General features: G+C 40.3%; 1 protein-coding gene across 5 annotated transcripts in view; it reads left to right on the top strand.

Annotated features, from left to right (window-relative positions):
• The window catches only part of TPD52 (tumor protein D52), a 40,084-nt gene that overhangs the window by 17,873 nt on the left and 8,315 nt on the right, over window positions 1-13,896 (top strand). For 2 of the 5 annotated variants that reach the window (XM_051770588.1, XM_051770581.1), the window contains 4 exons: window positions 9,894-10,009; window positions 11,670-11,818; window positions 12,709-12,810; window positions 13,856-13,882. In XM_051770588.1, coding sequence (XP_051626548.1) covers window positions 9,894-10,009; window positions 11,670-11,818; window positions 12,709-12,810; window positions 13,856-13,882 — 394 coding nt within the window. Of the gene's footprint in view, window positions 1-3,598; window positions 4,822-9,893; window positions 10,010-11,669; window positions 11,819-12,708; window positions 12,811-13,855; window positions 13,883-13,896 lie in introns of those variants that run through there. The other 3 variants (XM_051770559.1, XM_051770560.1, XM_051770570.1) reach the window with 3 other exon arrangements.

The following is a 13,896-nucleotide window of genomic DNA, read 5'->3' as shown; positions in this document are numbered from 1 at the left end:
TTACCTGATCACTGGTTCTGGGGTGCTGGCTGCTGTGTGCTTTGGCCTGGACCCTCTCCAGGCTGGAAAGCTTTTCACCTATTACTGCTAGAGCTGACACACGTGATTGCTTTGACCACTGTTTGAGACAAAACTTTGTCATAAATCAGGGACTTCTGCCTAACAAAAATCTTAAAAGTGCTGGAACACTTATAAGGTAATAGAGAATGAATACAGAGAATTTTATCTGATATGAATGGGTTAAAAGTCTTACTGTGGTATCAGCTTGTCTAATGGCAAAATATGCTGAAGTGTGGATCTACTCCCTCACAAGATTTCAGGAAATTAGTCTGAGTTTATAATTGGATTGAGAGGAGGAGAGAACTGCTGTCTTTGTAAGACGTGTCAGCTGTCTGAAATACTGTGTACTGAGACTTTGGTTTAAGAAAAGAGCAATACTAGCAATCCCATGATCCTTACCTGTAATTTTCAGAAGCATTTGTGTTGCTGGGAGAAATGTTTTGGGAGAATACTGATCATTATAAGAGGTGGTGGTTGTTGGTGATGGTTTTTTTGCTTGGGTTTTTGTTTGTTTGTTTGTTTGTTTTAATAAGAGTAAGTGAAGGCAGCATTCAGGCTTAACAAAATGCTGGAGAAGATATTTCTGTACAGAGAAGCATACTGGACAATGCAGTTGCATCAGGGAGAGCTTGTCCAGAGAAAGCATGTGGTGGGAGTCTGAAGTAATGAGATTAATATTGTGATGTTGAGTTGGATTCTGCTAGAAGACAGCAAGCCACATTCTGCTGGCCATTACTAACAGGGCTGCAGAAGCCTGGGCTCAGACTGTTCAGGAATTGCTGTAGCTGTGCACCTGCATTCATGTTGCACTCTCTGGGGGCTGAAAGAGGTGTCTGCTGTTAAAGGGAGGGGAGAGAGCACAATGTGAAAATGGGAGCATTAATGTATGAATTTCAGGCTTGCTTAGTGTTTGTGCTTCTGTCCTATTGCTTCGTGGCATTTTTCTCTCTTAATGCAGTTTTAAGGCCTTGGATCAGGTGCTGAAAGGGTTTACTTATCTGTAAACTGGTAAGACTTAGAAGATCAAATTGATGCTACAGAACCTAGATTGGCTTAAGATGCTTAAGTAGCTTTATGGCTCTTAAAATGGCTTATGCTTTATAAAACTCAGAGTGAGGAGAGGAGCCTGACTGTTGCTGCCTGATTGGGATCTACCTGTAAAACCTGGGGCTGGTGGAAGACCTGGCTGGAAGTATTTGCTCCAGCCACAGTTACTGGAAGGTCTCTGGTCAGTCTTGCCTCTTATCAATCTGCAGGAGATGAAATTCAAACCAACTATAGGCTGAGCAGGCAGTTCAATCTTAACAGTCAATCTTGAAAGAAGAGATTAAATCTTTTTGTTATGCCCTCCAAACAGCAAGCACTTCTTTCACCTTTTCCCCCTCTTTGTCAACAAACTCTTCCCCTCATCTTCCTCCATCCTCTTTTGCTGATTGAAGTGCTGGAGTCATGATAGCCTTGCCAAAAGTGTGGACTCTGGGGCACAAGTTTGGCATCTGCATGCATAAACAGGACACAAACGAAGGATGTTTGAGATGGGAATGATGTGGCTACGTAACAGCAGAACTCTGATTAGGTACAGACCTTGTGGATTGGTTATTCAGGTAGTTATTTGTCCAAAGTATTGTTTGAATCATGTCCTAGGGTAGCCTCTGCACTTCTCCAATCCTGAGGCATTAGTGGCAGCCTTTCTGTTTTGAATTTCAGTCTTTGTATGAAACGCTACTGAAAACATAGCTTAGTTTCTTCAAACCCCAGAGATTGTATTCAGTCATACTTGAGCAGGGTTTTGTTTCTCTAGGGAAAGAGGGATATAACTTCTTCATGTATGAACAAACTATTGTTCTGCTAGACCTAAATGTGGGAAAAATAGCTTCTCTGCAAGGATACCATAACATCCCTGCTTAATAACCATTATGGTAGAAGTGCTTTAATACTATATTGCTGTGCTTAAACTGTTGCTGGAGTCTTGAGCTCGGGTGGAAACTGCACATCGGGGTAGCAAGTGATATCTGAAGGAAGAAAAATGTCTCAGACTAGGCAGGCAAATATCTGGTGGAAAGTGTTTGCTCAAACTTAGCAGCTTTTCCAGTTCCCTCCCTTATGATTCATGAGTTGCACAATCTGTGCTGACTTGGTGCTAAATAGTTACCTGGGAAGGCTTTAAGCACACTCTCTAACCTTAACAGAGGAGATTACAACATGATTAATGGTAGGAATTGTGATGGTAATGATTTGCTGAGGCTTGGTGAGCCCTCCTGAGCCACTTTGTGACATACAGTTGAACTTGTCAGTAATTGGTTCAAGCATCCTTGACAGAAGGTATCTACCTTCATGCCAGTCTGTCAAACACCAATGGCATAGATGGCTTAAGTACTAACCTCTTAGTTATCCTGAGACATTAAGGGCAAATGAGTGCCAGGCCAGGTCAGTGGTCTGGGACTGGCAATCCAGATGTCTCTATAGGGACACAAAAATAACTTTTGCGCAATAAAGATGCAGTACCAGATTTTTTTGAATGGATGGTAAGGGGTAAAGCTGAGTTCAGGGAATTTCCTGAAAAAGATAAGAATGTAAGTGTTGGTTCCAGTAAATGCCCTTGGCCAGGAAATGGTATTCTTGATTGTTAGCAGGGATCAACAGATCTTCATAAGGGGTTTTTTCCCTATAGTAGCTACTTGCAATTGTAGCCTGCTAGCATTGACTGGTGTTACACTGAATATTCTCTAACATTGGGGAAAAAGTCCTAGGGGGTAGCCTCACCTTCTCTCTCTCTTTCTGTGTTGGGAGAGTGAAGGTAGAAACACACAGCTCTTTGTGTGCCATGTCTGATAACTTGTCATTTTGCCTAATCCAGTTAGTACAACTACTGCCTGAGCTTTTTGGACAGAAGGCAGTCCTTGACTGTTGAGTCACACGAGGGAAAGCTGCAAAGCAGAATCGGTAGCTATTCATATTAGTGAGCTTGGTTAATAGAGTATATCATTACTGTAGGTATGTTACAGCTCTCTGCTGCCTTTGGATACTTAAACTAGAATCTGTGACCAAAGCTTTGACCTTTGTCAGGTGAACTTTGCAGTATTTCTGGCAGATGCTACAGCCACGTGTCAGAAATGCAGAAGGTCATTACATTTTCTTTTCAGTGGGTTTGGAAAATAGCAGAGACCTGTCTTTCAGGCTCCAGCACTCTCATTGTTATAAGCCTGCAGGTAGTCTGCACCAGAAGCCAATGTAGGTCTGCATCCTAAAGGAACTGCTCTTTAATTAGCTGGAAGGTCTGTTCCCATGCCTGCTGACTGCAGTGGAAATGGAAAGTTAAAACTTCAGAAGGGATATACTTTCTTGTAGGCCCAGGGAACACACTGCCTGGACTTGACTTAGGTATGCTGCAATGCTCCTTCACTTTTCCAGAATAATGTCTCTGATCAGCTCTGTCTGAATACATCACTCTTATGGTGGAGGAAAAGATTAACTTCCTTTTGATTATGCTCCTGTGTGTGCAGGCTGCAGTGAAGATCCCAGGTGAAGGTGTGAAGGGAGGATATCATTGCTTAGCTGTAAAGGTGATCTACACTGCTAGTGAGCTTGTGTTTTCAGTGAAAGAACCTGACCTTGGATGAAAAATTAAAAAAAAAAAAAGTGAAGCACTGCAAAACTATGCTGAGTACCTCTTTTAGGTAAGAAGCATTTCTGCTTCCTGGGGTTAAATCTTAAACCCCCAGTCAGATGGCTTATGTAAGTTGATCTTTCTTTATTGTATACATGTCAAAACATAAATACGTTTCATCAGGCGATGCATTTCAGTGTTACTGGTTCCTGGCATAACTGGCTGTTCTAAATGGTGCTGGTTGAAGCACTAAGGACATAGGGCAGTGCACTTAAATAAATTTTTTTTTTTAAACGAACAAAGAAAACCTCAAAAACCCCTCAGACCAGATATGTTTAACCTCGTGGGCAAAATCATAATGCACATTAGCACATTCGTCAAAAAACCTAGGTGGTGTTTATAGCCCAGCCTTCAGAGAGGAGTGCTGCTCTCCTATTCTGAGCTTGCACTGCAGTGTGATACCCGGGCAGCAGAGACTAGATTCTCACTGCTGATTATTACACTGATGGAAGCAGCTGGAGAAATAGTTAGGCACGCAGAATTTTCCATTAATCAGAGGAAAAAGTCCAACACAGATGGTATATAGGATAGATTATGACTGGTAATCCTTTTGTGTCCTAGAAGATTAAGGATATCCTGGTGTAGCTGAAGTCAGCTGACCTTTTTTTATTTAAATGATTGAAAATTCTTGAGGCAGTCCTGCAGAGGACCAGGGCTCTTCCAGAACCCACAAGCGGGTGCACTGTGAATGTTTGTTAAAGGAACGGTCTGTTTAAGTCCAGCCCCAGTTACAAATTTACAGGAACTTAACTTCGTGCCATGTAAACAGCAGCAGCTACAAGATGGCTAAGAAGTCACTTGCTAGACAGCTCTATTGTATGTAACAGAGCTGAATTTTAAGAGGAGGTACAGTGAGCGTCATGTGAAGAAATGGAGGGTTTGTGAATCCTGCTGTCCGGGTTGCCCCAGGAAGCGAAGATGAATGCTTCAGTGGAAGAAGAGGATGGCTGCACGCTCTGAATTGTCTGGCATGGATCTGTATGAGGATTACAAATCACCCTTCGATTTCAATGCTGGAGTGAACAGAAATTATCTTTACTTGTCGCCTAGCATAAACCTGTCTCCACCTGGATCACCTACACTGGTGAAGTCTGGTAACTTCCTTCTCTTCCTTTTTCAAAATCTCTGCAAGAAAAGCTTAGTGATTATAATATGTAAAAAGAAACTTCTCAAATGAGAGTTGACCTACTGTTAATTCTGATAGTTTATTAGCTTTAGTATGTCATGTAGGTAATATGTCATGTGCTATGCATTTACCAGCTTTACCTTGTTATTTCTTCAGTAGAGAGGCAGTTTGAGGGAAAAGGAAATGAGCAAAAAGAATAAGGAACAAAAAGACAACTTCTGCAAGACTGGAGTAATTGGCTTAGTTTGACTATTAGCTTTTTGGACAGGGCGACTAGGAATTGCATTCTTAGTAGGACTTCAGAGCTCTGTATAGTCTAAAATCTGCTTTTGCCTTAGTACTGAAAATCTCACTGATGAACAAAGTTGCCCTCTTTTACCTTTACTCTGTTCAACCTGATATTTAAAATGGTGAATCTCTTAAACCTGCAGATATTAACTGCACTTCTGCTCCCCTGTGCTGTGCTGCAGTGACTTCCATCTAGTGCTTAACCCTACTAGTTTCTAGCTGCTAACCTGTTGTACAGAACACCTGCAACCATGTCTCCCAACACATCCTAGTCTGGTGTTATTATCTTTACTTTCCATTCCTTGCTACCAGATGTAATCTTCCGGAGTAATTTTAAATATAGAAAGCTTCAGGTGTGGCAAAGGAAAGTTACAAGGGTGTTAAGTTTTTTTGGTGGACCTGTTCTTTAAAATCTTAAAGCAACGTGCATCCCTTGGGGAACCTCTGTGTGAAATAAACCAACCCCCTTGGAGAATCTGACAAACCGGGGCTTCTGGGAATAGTTTTCAGCTTTCACTTTTGCAATTACTGCATCTCCCACCGTTTCTAAAGGAGTGGGGGAGCAGTCCTCTGTATCAAGTGGTGATGCATCACCATAACCACCAGCCTTTGCTGGGCTTTTTTTATTTTTCATTCCCTTTGAATGAATATATGATTAGTGTTTGGCAGAAGCCCAAGAGCTTTCTCACCTAAGTTCAAGAATTATGTCTCACTTTGGCTTTTTCCTCTGAGAAATGGGAAGTACTTAAATTTGATTCTTCATATATATTGTAAAATAAATATTCCCTGTAGTACTGTACCTTACTCAAATGTTGGAGCGATCTTACAATCCTGTAACAGCTTGTTCTCCTGAACTGTAACAACCACCTTTTTTCTTTAGCTTTGCCAACTGTGTAGTGATAGCCAAAATGCTCATTCTGAGTGCCTGACACAGAATATGTGGTCTAAAGAGAAAGCTTTGTGGAGTCCACCCCCCCCCCCCCCAAGGCCGTTCATCCGAAATGACCCGGATTTCCTTAAACTGCCTGTGTTTGCTGCTGATCTCTGAATTCAGGCCAAAAAGAGGCAGGAACTTCTGGTCAAAATAGAACATGAACTTGGGTTGAAACTGACCAAAGGAAACCCCAAATCAGAAAAACTGAGTGTAAATCGAATTCCTCTAATGCTTTGCCTACCCTGGCAGGATGATAGAGACTTAAGTGCCATTTCCCTGAACTGTGGACAACTGAACAACAAACTTGTTCATATCTTTATTCGGTTCACTTAAGTAGATCTAATAAAGTGCTGGGTTAATATGTCAATCTTAGAAATACAGACCTGAAAACTGACCTTTAAACTGGGTAAGTTTTCTCAATATTATGTATTTCCATTTTTTCCCCACAAATTTTAGTTTTACTCTGTTTAAGAGTTTGAGATGTGAAATGTTCAGCTAAACTTGGTTATAGCAATCAGAATACCAAATAACTGAATTTTAAGTCCTTTGCAGCATGAAGATGCAAGAGAATTCACATAAGGAAGGGTAACAAGTTGGAAACAAGTATAATAACAATTATACATAACAGTATAAAATAATAATAACAGCAGTTCCGTTGGTGGAAAAAGACCACAAGTGAGAAATGCTTTCTTAATAATAGTTTGAGCAGAAGTATTTCCGTCTCTTGGTCGACTGCTGGTTTCTTGCCCCACACCCCATGGAAATATCTAAGGTGGGCTGTGCACCTTTTCTTACCAAGCTTTCTTGAAACCAGGATCTTGCTGGCAGTCAGCCCTAGATTATGGGTTAAATTTGGATTGTAGCCACACCATTGTGGAGGTGTGGGGCTTGTTACCTGTGTAGACAACTGCTCCTTGGTCAGATGGTTTAGCACTTCCCAATGCATGGATGAACCCTGTGTCCTGCAAGTACTGAACTGAGGAATGGGAGTAAAGTGAACAGAGAGGTGAACAGTGACAGGGGATGAGAGGGGAGGTGCCAGAATAAATACTGATGGGAAGGTGTTTGCATACTTCATATGGAGCTCAAGAAAAAGTAATAAATGGAAGGGGGTCATATGGAGCTCAAGAAAAAGTAATAAATGGAAGGGGGTCAGAAGGCAAAGAGAGGAGAGAAGGCCTGGTCATATGTGCAGGGTGAGCTATGAAGGACTCAAAGTAGCAGTGATTTCCTGTCTTCCTAAAAGATCTAGAAATGGGAAGGGAAGGAGAGATCATTCCCTTGCATCTTAGCATTGTGTCTTAAATTCAGTGTAGTAGGCAAGAAGCAGCACAAACTTTCTTAAAAAACTAGTTTTCCAAAGACAAGGTACATTCCCAAAGCAGAAGCTATTGCTGCGGGGGACAATCCAGCATGTTTTCCTACTGGTGGATTCACTTGATCTATTTTTGGTGATATAATCCAGATGACTCTTCATAATCGGATTGAACAGACTTTCAGCTGGATGTACTAATGCTCTTGGAGTCCGTGTGGCCTTTGGTACTTGCAAACTTTCAGAAATGACTTTTGTGACAGCAAGCTCTGTGGTCCCTGAAGGGCATGCAGATGAGAACAAGATCAGGAGTTGTAGGTGCACATACTGGGAGGTTGGAGGATGCAACTTCCAGTTGCATTTTGCAATTTGCAAAAATGCAGTTTGCATTGTTAGTTTACCTTCATAGAGGCATGTGTAATTAATAGATTAAATAGGAAGTTGACAAAAAGGTGTGGCATTCTTAATTGTTAAGAAAAGGAAATATGTTGATGTATAAACAAAAAATTATCTAGTTTTGTTACATGAGCCATAATACTTTTTTTCAGGTGCTGCAGTGCTGTGCTTTGGTTTGGGCATTAGACTTCAAGTTCTTTCTGCCTTAGATTTCTACCAGAAAATAGTGTCTTGGGAAACCCATAGGACCTACACAATGTTTGTGTAGAAGACACATGTAAATCTCTGAGAAAATGTGGTATAGATCTCAGGAATAAATGCAGAATGGAGTTTCATCTTCTTTCTCTTTGCTTCCTCCTCAGTGTATTCCATGGTAACAGCATTTACAAATGTTCTGCCCATATAGCAGTGTGGTTTTAGAGGATAAGTGTTCTGGATACAAATACAGGCAGAAAATATAACTGTTTTGGTAAGAATTTGTGGAATTGAGCTTTACTTGAGTTCAGTAACTTGGTCAAGAACAAGGCTGCTTTTCTTAGACTCAACAGCTGCTAGTAGCGTGTTTCATAGAATACTTACAACTAATTACAGACACACAGAATCTTTTTTCCCCCTGACTTTTCAGTTGATTGTGATGTTGATATCAAACCTCACAGCAAAATCATAGGGGTGATCTCTTTGAAAATTAAGGAGTTTATGGATTCCCAGACTAAGTGATAGTATGAAGTGCCACCAGAAACTGCTGAAATGAGGATGGAATTTTGTATGTTAAATTACTGTAGTGATTAATAGGAAACATTACTTAATGTGTCCTCAATTTAGATGAATTATATATTTATATACGTGTATACACATGTATGTATACATACACACACACTCATCTTCTCTCCTTTTTAACAAACAATCCTATTTTTTTCTCTTTTAAGATTTTTATTTAATTTCTTTTTTTATTATCATTAAAACTATTTTACCTCTTGAATAGAGAATTAGTTCTGGGAAATCACAACCATTCTAGCATGCAGTCTCCCTACAAACTAGTCTCTCTGCAATTAGAACAGAATTCCTTAATTCTGGCAAACTCTATGTTAAAGTGTCAACCACAGAGATTCAAAATGGGAAATCATTTGCTGTAAATTTTGTTTGTTGCATTAAAAGGTGTTTAAAGTGATCTTACTGCAAGCACTAAGGACTAAGAATAAAGGAATCTTACAAGTGAATGCACCGTGATAATACAAATAATATCATCCTCCTTCCTTTCCCTGAAGCTGTGAAAGCAAAATTAAGGAAGACTATAGGGATATTTGTGCTTTATATAGGAGTTTGGCAGAGTTTTGGTTTCTGGATTTGGAAGGGGAAGAGACAGCAGTGTGAGTGGATGCACATCCTCCTCAGTCCCTTCTCAGCACTCCACTGCTTTGTCTAAAGTGACAGCCTTTTGCTCCATCTCTGGGCTTCTCATTTGTCGTAATGTCCAGGTGCAAATCAGCAGCTTACTTCTTGTTCCATGATATCTACCACTTTCTAGCCACAGTGGTCCCAGTTAGTAGGGATGAGAGAGGTTGAACAGGGTACAGAGGAAGAGTTTGTACTTGCAGTGCAATATTTTTCTCCACTGTTGCGAACCTTGCTTGTTGCCAAGGCTGCTCCCAGTGTGCTCGTTTTTAATTCTGATCCAGAAAGTGGTAAGGGAGGGAACCTCTGCATTGGCCTTGAGCACCTCCTGTGCTGCCAGAGTTTCTGTGTCGGATGAGTGAGAGATCAGAGTGCACACAGACTCCTGGGCAGAGGTTGTGTAGGAAACACTGGTTGGGACATAGGATTCTGCACCTTGGTGTCTCTCAGAGAGTAGTGGGATGTGTTGTTCTCAACATGCTCCCAGTCTCCTATTACAGCAGCAGTTGCAATTATATTGATCTTTAATGCAACTTGATAGAATGAAGTGTAAAATACCTTTAGTTTCCTGTATGCAGTAGCACTTGAGGAGCATGACTTTGGTGTCCTCTCATCAGTTTTCTTTGTTCCCTGGCACAAAAGGGCTGTATGCTAACATTAGCTGCTGTTTGGCAGCTGTTTGTAGTAATCTGACTTTAAATGCTTTATTCACCTCAAGGGCTGCTGAGAAGTGACTCTATACCTGAGGTTGGAGAGGATGCTGCTGCTACAGTCAGTATGGCAGAAACACTCTCAGAAGAAGAACAGGACGAGCTAAGAAAAGAGCTTGCCAAGGTAATTCTTTTGCAAATAGCTCTTAAACTTATTTTGAGAATGAAAATCTGGGATAATGCTGTCTTTGAACATACAGTTAATGCTTTGCATAGTTATTCTGTGAGTGTCTAAAGCCCTGTATGACACTCCTTTGTATTGCGGGGAGGGAAAGGGAAGGTGTCAAAGAGAAAAGAACAGCCAGTTCTAGCGAGGGGGAATTAATCTGGAAGTGCTGAGTGTACAGATCTTAAACCAAGATGCATAAATATCTAACCCTTTGTTTCCCTCAAGTGAGAAGTGGGTAAGTAAGCAGTCAAAGAGAAACCAAAGCCAAAATCCAAGTATTGTCTCAACTGTTGTGGAGTAATTAAAGCTGTTTCTTTCTTGAAGAATGCTTTACTGTGTAGCCACTGTTTTGCTAATGTCTAACCACGTTACCCTTCCTGTCCATGGCAGAATTTTTTTAAGAGCAGGTTAAAGTAGCACTCTGAAGGATAGTCAAGTATTCAAGCCTGAGACATGCATTTCAAAAGTTGTCAAAGTCAAGCTTTTTTGGGCTGCCAGTCTTTTTTTTTTTAGTAGCTCTGTGTGACTTGAGGACATAATAAAAGACATTGACTTAAGCCTAAGGTTGGCAAACAAAGGTTAGCTGTGAAATAAGCACATTTAATGCAGTCTTGTATTTGGTAGTCCTGAGTATCATTTAATGCCAAAGATTGTGAGGGTAGTCTGGTCCTACTAGGGTCTGTCACTGGACTTCAGACAGATATGCAAAAAACAAAGGTGCATTGAAGGTACTGGTATTTCCTCAGAGGAGCTTAAATGAGTGGGCAGCCTGATACTCTAAAGTGAGGTGATCCTGTCTGGATGAGGAAGTAGGGTTGGAGGTATACCCCAGCTTTTGGACACACAGCCTTAGTGCCTCTGTCACATCTATATAGCTCACAGGATGGCATAGTAGAACTGTTTTGACATCCCTAGTCATGATCTGATCATGCTTCTGGAAGAGGTGTAAGTGACCATCTGAGTAAAGAGGGAACAATATAGTTTTCTAGTTGCAGAGCAGCTGCTATGTACCCTTTGTGTGTTTGTGTGGGTTTTAACTGCTCAGTCTGCCACCATTTCCACCCACCCCTGATCTGAGGAAGGCACTCCTGTGGCTGGATCCAGTCTCGGTTGCTGGCTTAAGCCACAAAAGAACCTTTCTGTTTGAGCAAGGATACAAAACTTGTGCATGGGTCAGACATGCTCTGAGCTTCCTGACACTGGTCACACATTGGTATCTCTTCTGACGTGGAAGTAGAATACAGGCTTGGTGATTGTTCCAGGTTTGACTAATCTTCAAGCTTTACATGTCATAGGTAATGATTTCTAAGTATACAGTCTTTTAGTTACCAATGTACATATTCCAGTAACAGCTAGCTGCAGATAGATTACTTTCTCACTAGCTCTTGTTGTAGACTATGTTGGATTTCCCTTTTAGTATTTAGAAATCCCAAATCTTTGTTCGGGAAGCCCAGCCATGATGTGATGATGATGATTTAGAAATGACTGTGAGGCAATGTAAAAAACCTGTTAGCCCTCCCAGTACTGATGTCTAATAGATGTTTTAAAGAATACATAGTTAAATGGCTGGGTATATTGCTTGTTAACTTTCTTCTCATCAACTCTCCTGTCACAGGTGGAAGAAGAAATCCAGACGCTCTCACAAGTGCTAGCTGCCAAAGAGAAACATCTAGCAGAGATCAAGAGAAAGCTGGGAATTAACTCCCTACAGGAACTAAGGCAGAATATTACCAAAAGCTGGCAAGATGTTACATCAACCACGGCGTATGTACCAGTTCATGATGATTGTGTAGGCTGTTGAGGTGAAAACTGTTTAGTTCTTGTGTCATGTCTAAACCCTTTGTGCTTGTGAAGTGAGGTGAGTGTAGATAAGACAAAGTTAAGTTGCACTAAAACTTAGCTGGATAAATCAACATAGATTTTTTTAAAGAAGGACAGCGCTAGTCGTATCTCATGCGAAAGAATGACTGTAACGCAGGCTATTCTAACACACTTTTTTTGTTTGACAGATCTGAGATACCATTATTGAGATACCAAGGTGTCCTGAGTCCAACAGATTACCCTTCTTTTCCACCCTGAAAAATTGTTGTAAACTGAGCTCATGCAGGAAGAGGGCACTGTCACAGTTACTGTTCTTGCTAAACACAGCTGTTAGCCTAAAGTCTAGAGCAGCTGCCTTCTGCAATTGATGACTACACAGAATGTAACAGGATGTACCTCAAACATTTTATGATGAAGTTTATTGACAGAACTGCTTGGTACAAAAAGTCAGACACTTGGCACAAAAACTAGATGTTTTTCAGTGTGTGTGCATAGCGTTGTTTTCTTGAGTCTTATTTTCTTTTGAGGTTTTTTTTTGATTTTTTTTTTTTTTTTTTGTTGTTCGGGGTGGTTTTTTGTGTGGGTTTATTTTATTTTTTGGCAAGTCCTGCAATAGCAGATAGTTTCTCTTCTGGTAGGTTCATATTGGTAAACCTCAAGTCAGTGGTGGCAGAGATGCTGTAGCTAGAAAGGACTGCAATCTCTTAAGTAGGTTGTCCATTAGACCCCAAAACTGAAGTATACCTCTGTATTTGATACAAATGTACATACACTAAAAGATTCCTTATGTGTTTTATTAAAATAACTAAAAACTAAATTTTGTTTGAGCACAGGTATAAGAGAACATCAGAAACCCTGTCTCAGGCTGGTCAGAAGGCTTCTGCTGCTTTTTCTTCTGTTGGTTCAGTAATAACCAAGAAGTTTGAAGATGTCAGGTAGGTTTCTTTAGCTTTTTGCAAGTAGTTGCAATTTTTATTTAAGCAGGTAATCACTGAAATAAATTTTTGTTGTTAACATACTAGTACTTCTAGAAGTTAATCTATCAAGAGCCCTCAGCATCTGTTTTAGGAGAGCTAAGAGACTTGCTGCAAAATCTGCTTGTACGTCCTCACTGATGCAGAAGAGTTCTGTGGTGTGTACTTTATATATGCGAGAGAAACAATGTGTATCTACAACCTCCACTACTGCTCTTACTTTTCTGGTGTGATTGCAGGTGGCAGTGTCTCTACCTGCCTCTCTGATGCACATAGCACTGTCATTTCTCTTCTCTGACTTTCTCAGCTTGTGGAATGCTATATTTAGACAACTAATATCTTTAACTGTTTGTGGTTTGACAGTTTGTTTTTGTTGTTTGGCTGTTTTGTTTTGTTTGTTGGGTTTTTTTGTTTTGTCTTGTGTGTGTATTCCTTCCAGATGTGTTTTATTTTTTTGTAGGCTATTCTGCCTCATAGAAGTGGCTTGATTTTATTACATTTTTAAGAGATTATTAGCACTTTTAAATTCTTAACTATTGTTGGCATACAACATATTTTGACTTTGTGTCAAATGACACAAATGCCAGCCCTTCATGCACATTAGGTAAGTCTTGTGGTCATTTTTAGCGCTGTTGTGAGTTGCATGCAAAACTCCTGCTGGATGCACTACAGTCAGATGCTTAGCTTACAGTTCTTTGATTATGTAATTTTTACTATTGGAGCATAGACAATTATTCATCTTTGCATGTAATTTGTTGTGAATAATGAGTTAAACTTATTTTTCAGTTATTGGGCAAATAAAAATCCACACATTCCAGCAGAATATTGCTGCATTGGAAGCAGTGTAATAAAATCAGCTATCTGTTTTAAAGTGCTGCCATTAACCTCTTGCTTTTTGAAGTCTAGTGAGAAAACACTTTGAGGTGCAGCTACACAGTTACATATTTTTCTTCAGATTTATCAGAACTTCCTTTCTCTCTTTAATGCTTACTCTGGCATTGTGCAGACTACAGGCATTTTCACATTCCTTTAGGTAAGGTGGGCGCA

The sequence above is a fragment of the Manacus candei genome, unplaced genomic scaffold (assembly GCF_025592945.1).
Source record: "Manacus candei isolate 608988 ecotype Guabito, Panama unplaced genomic scaffold, ASM2559294v1 h1tg000008l, whole genome shotgun sequence".
Taxonomy (NCBI): Eukaryota; Metazoa; Chordata; class Aves; order Passeriformes; family Pipridae; genus Manacus; species Manacus candei.
Note: the sequence above shows the minus strand (reverse complement) of the source record. Positions and strands in the feature narration are given on the sequence as shown.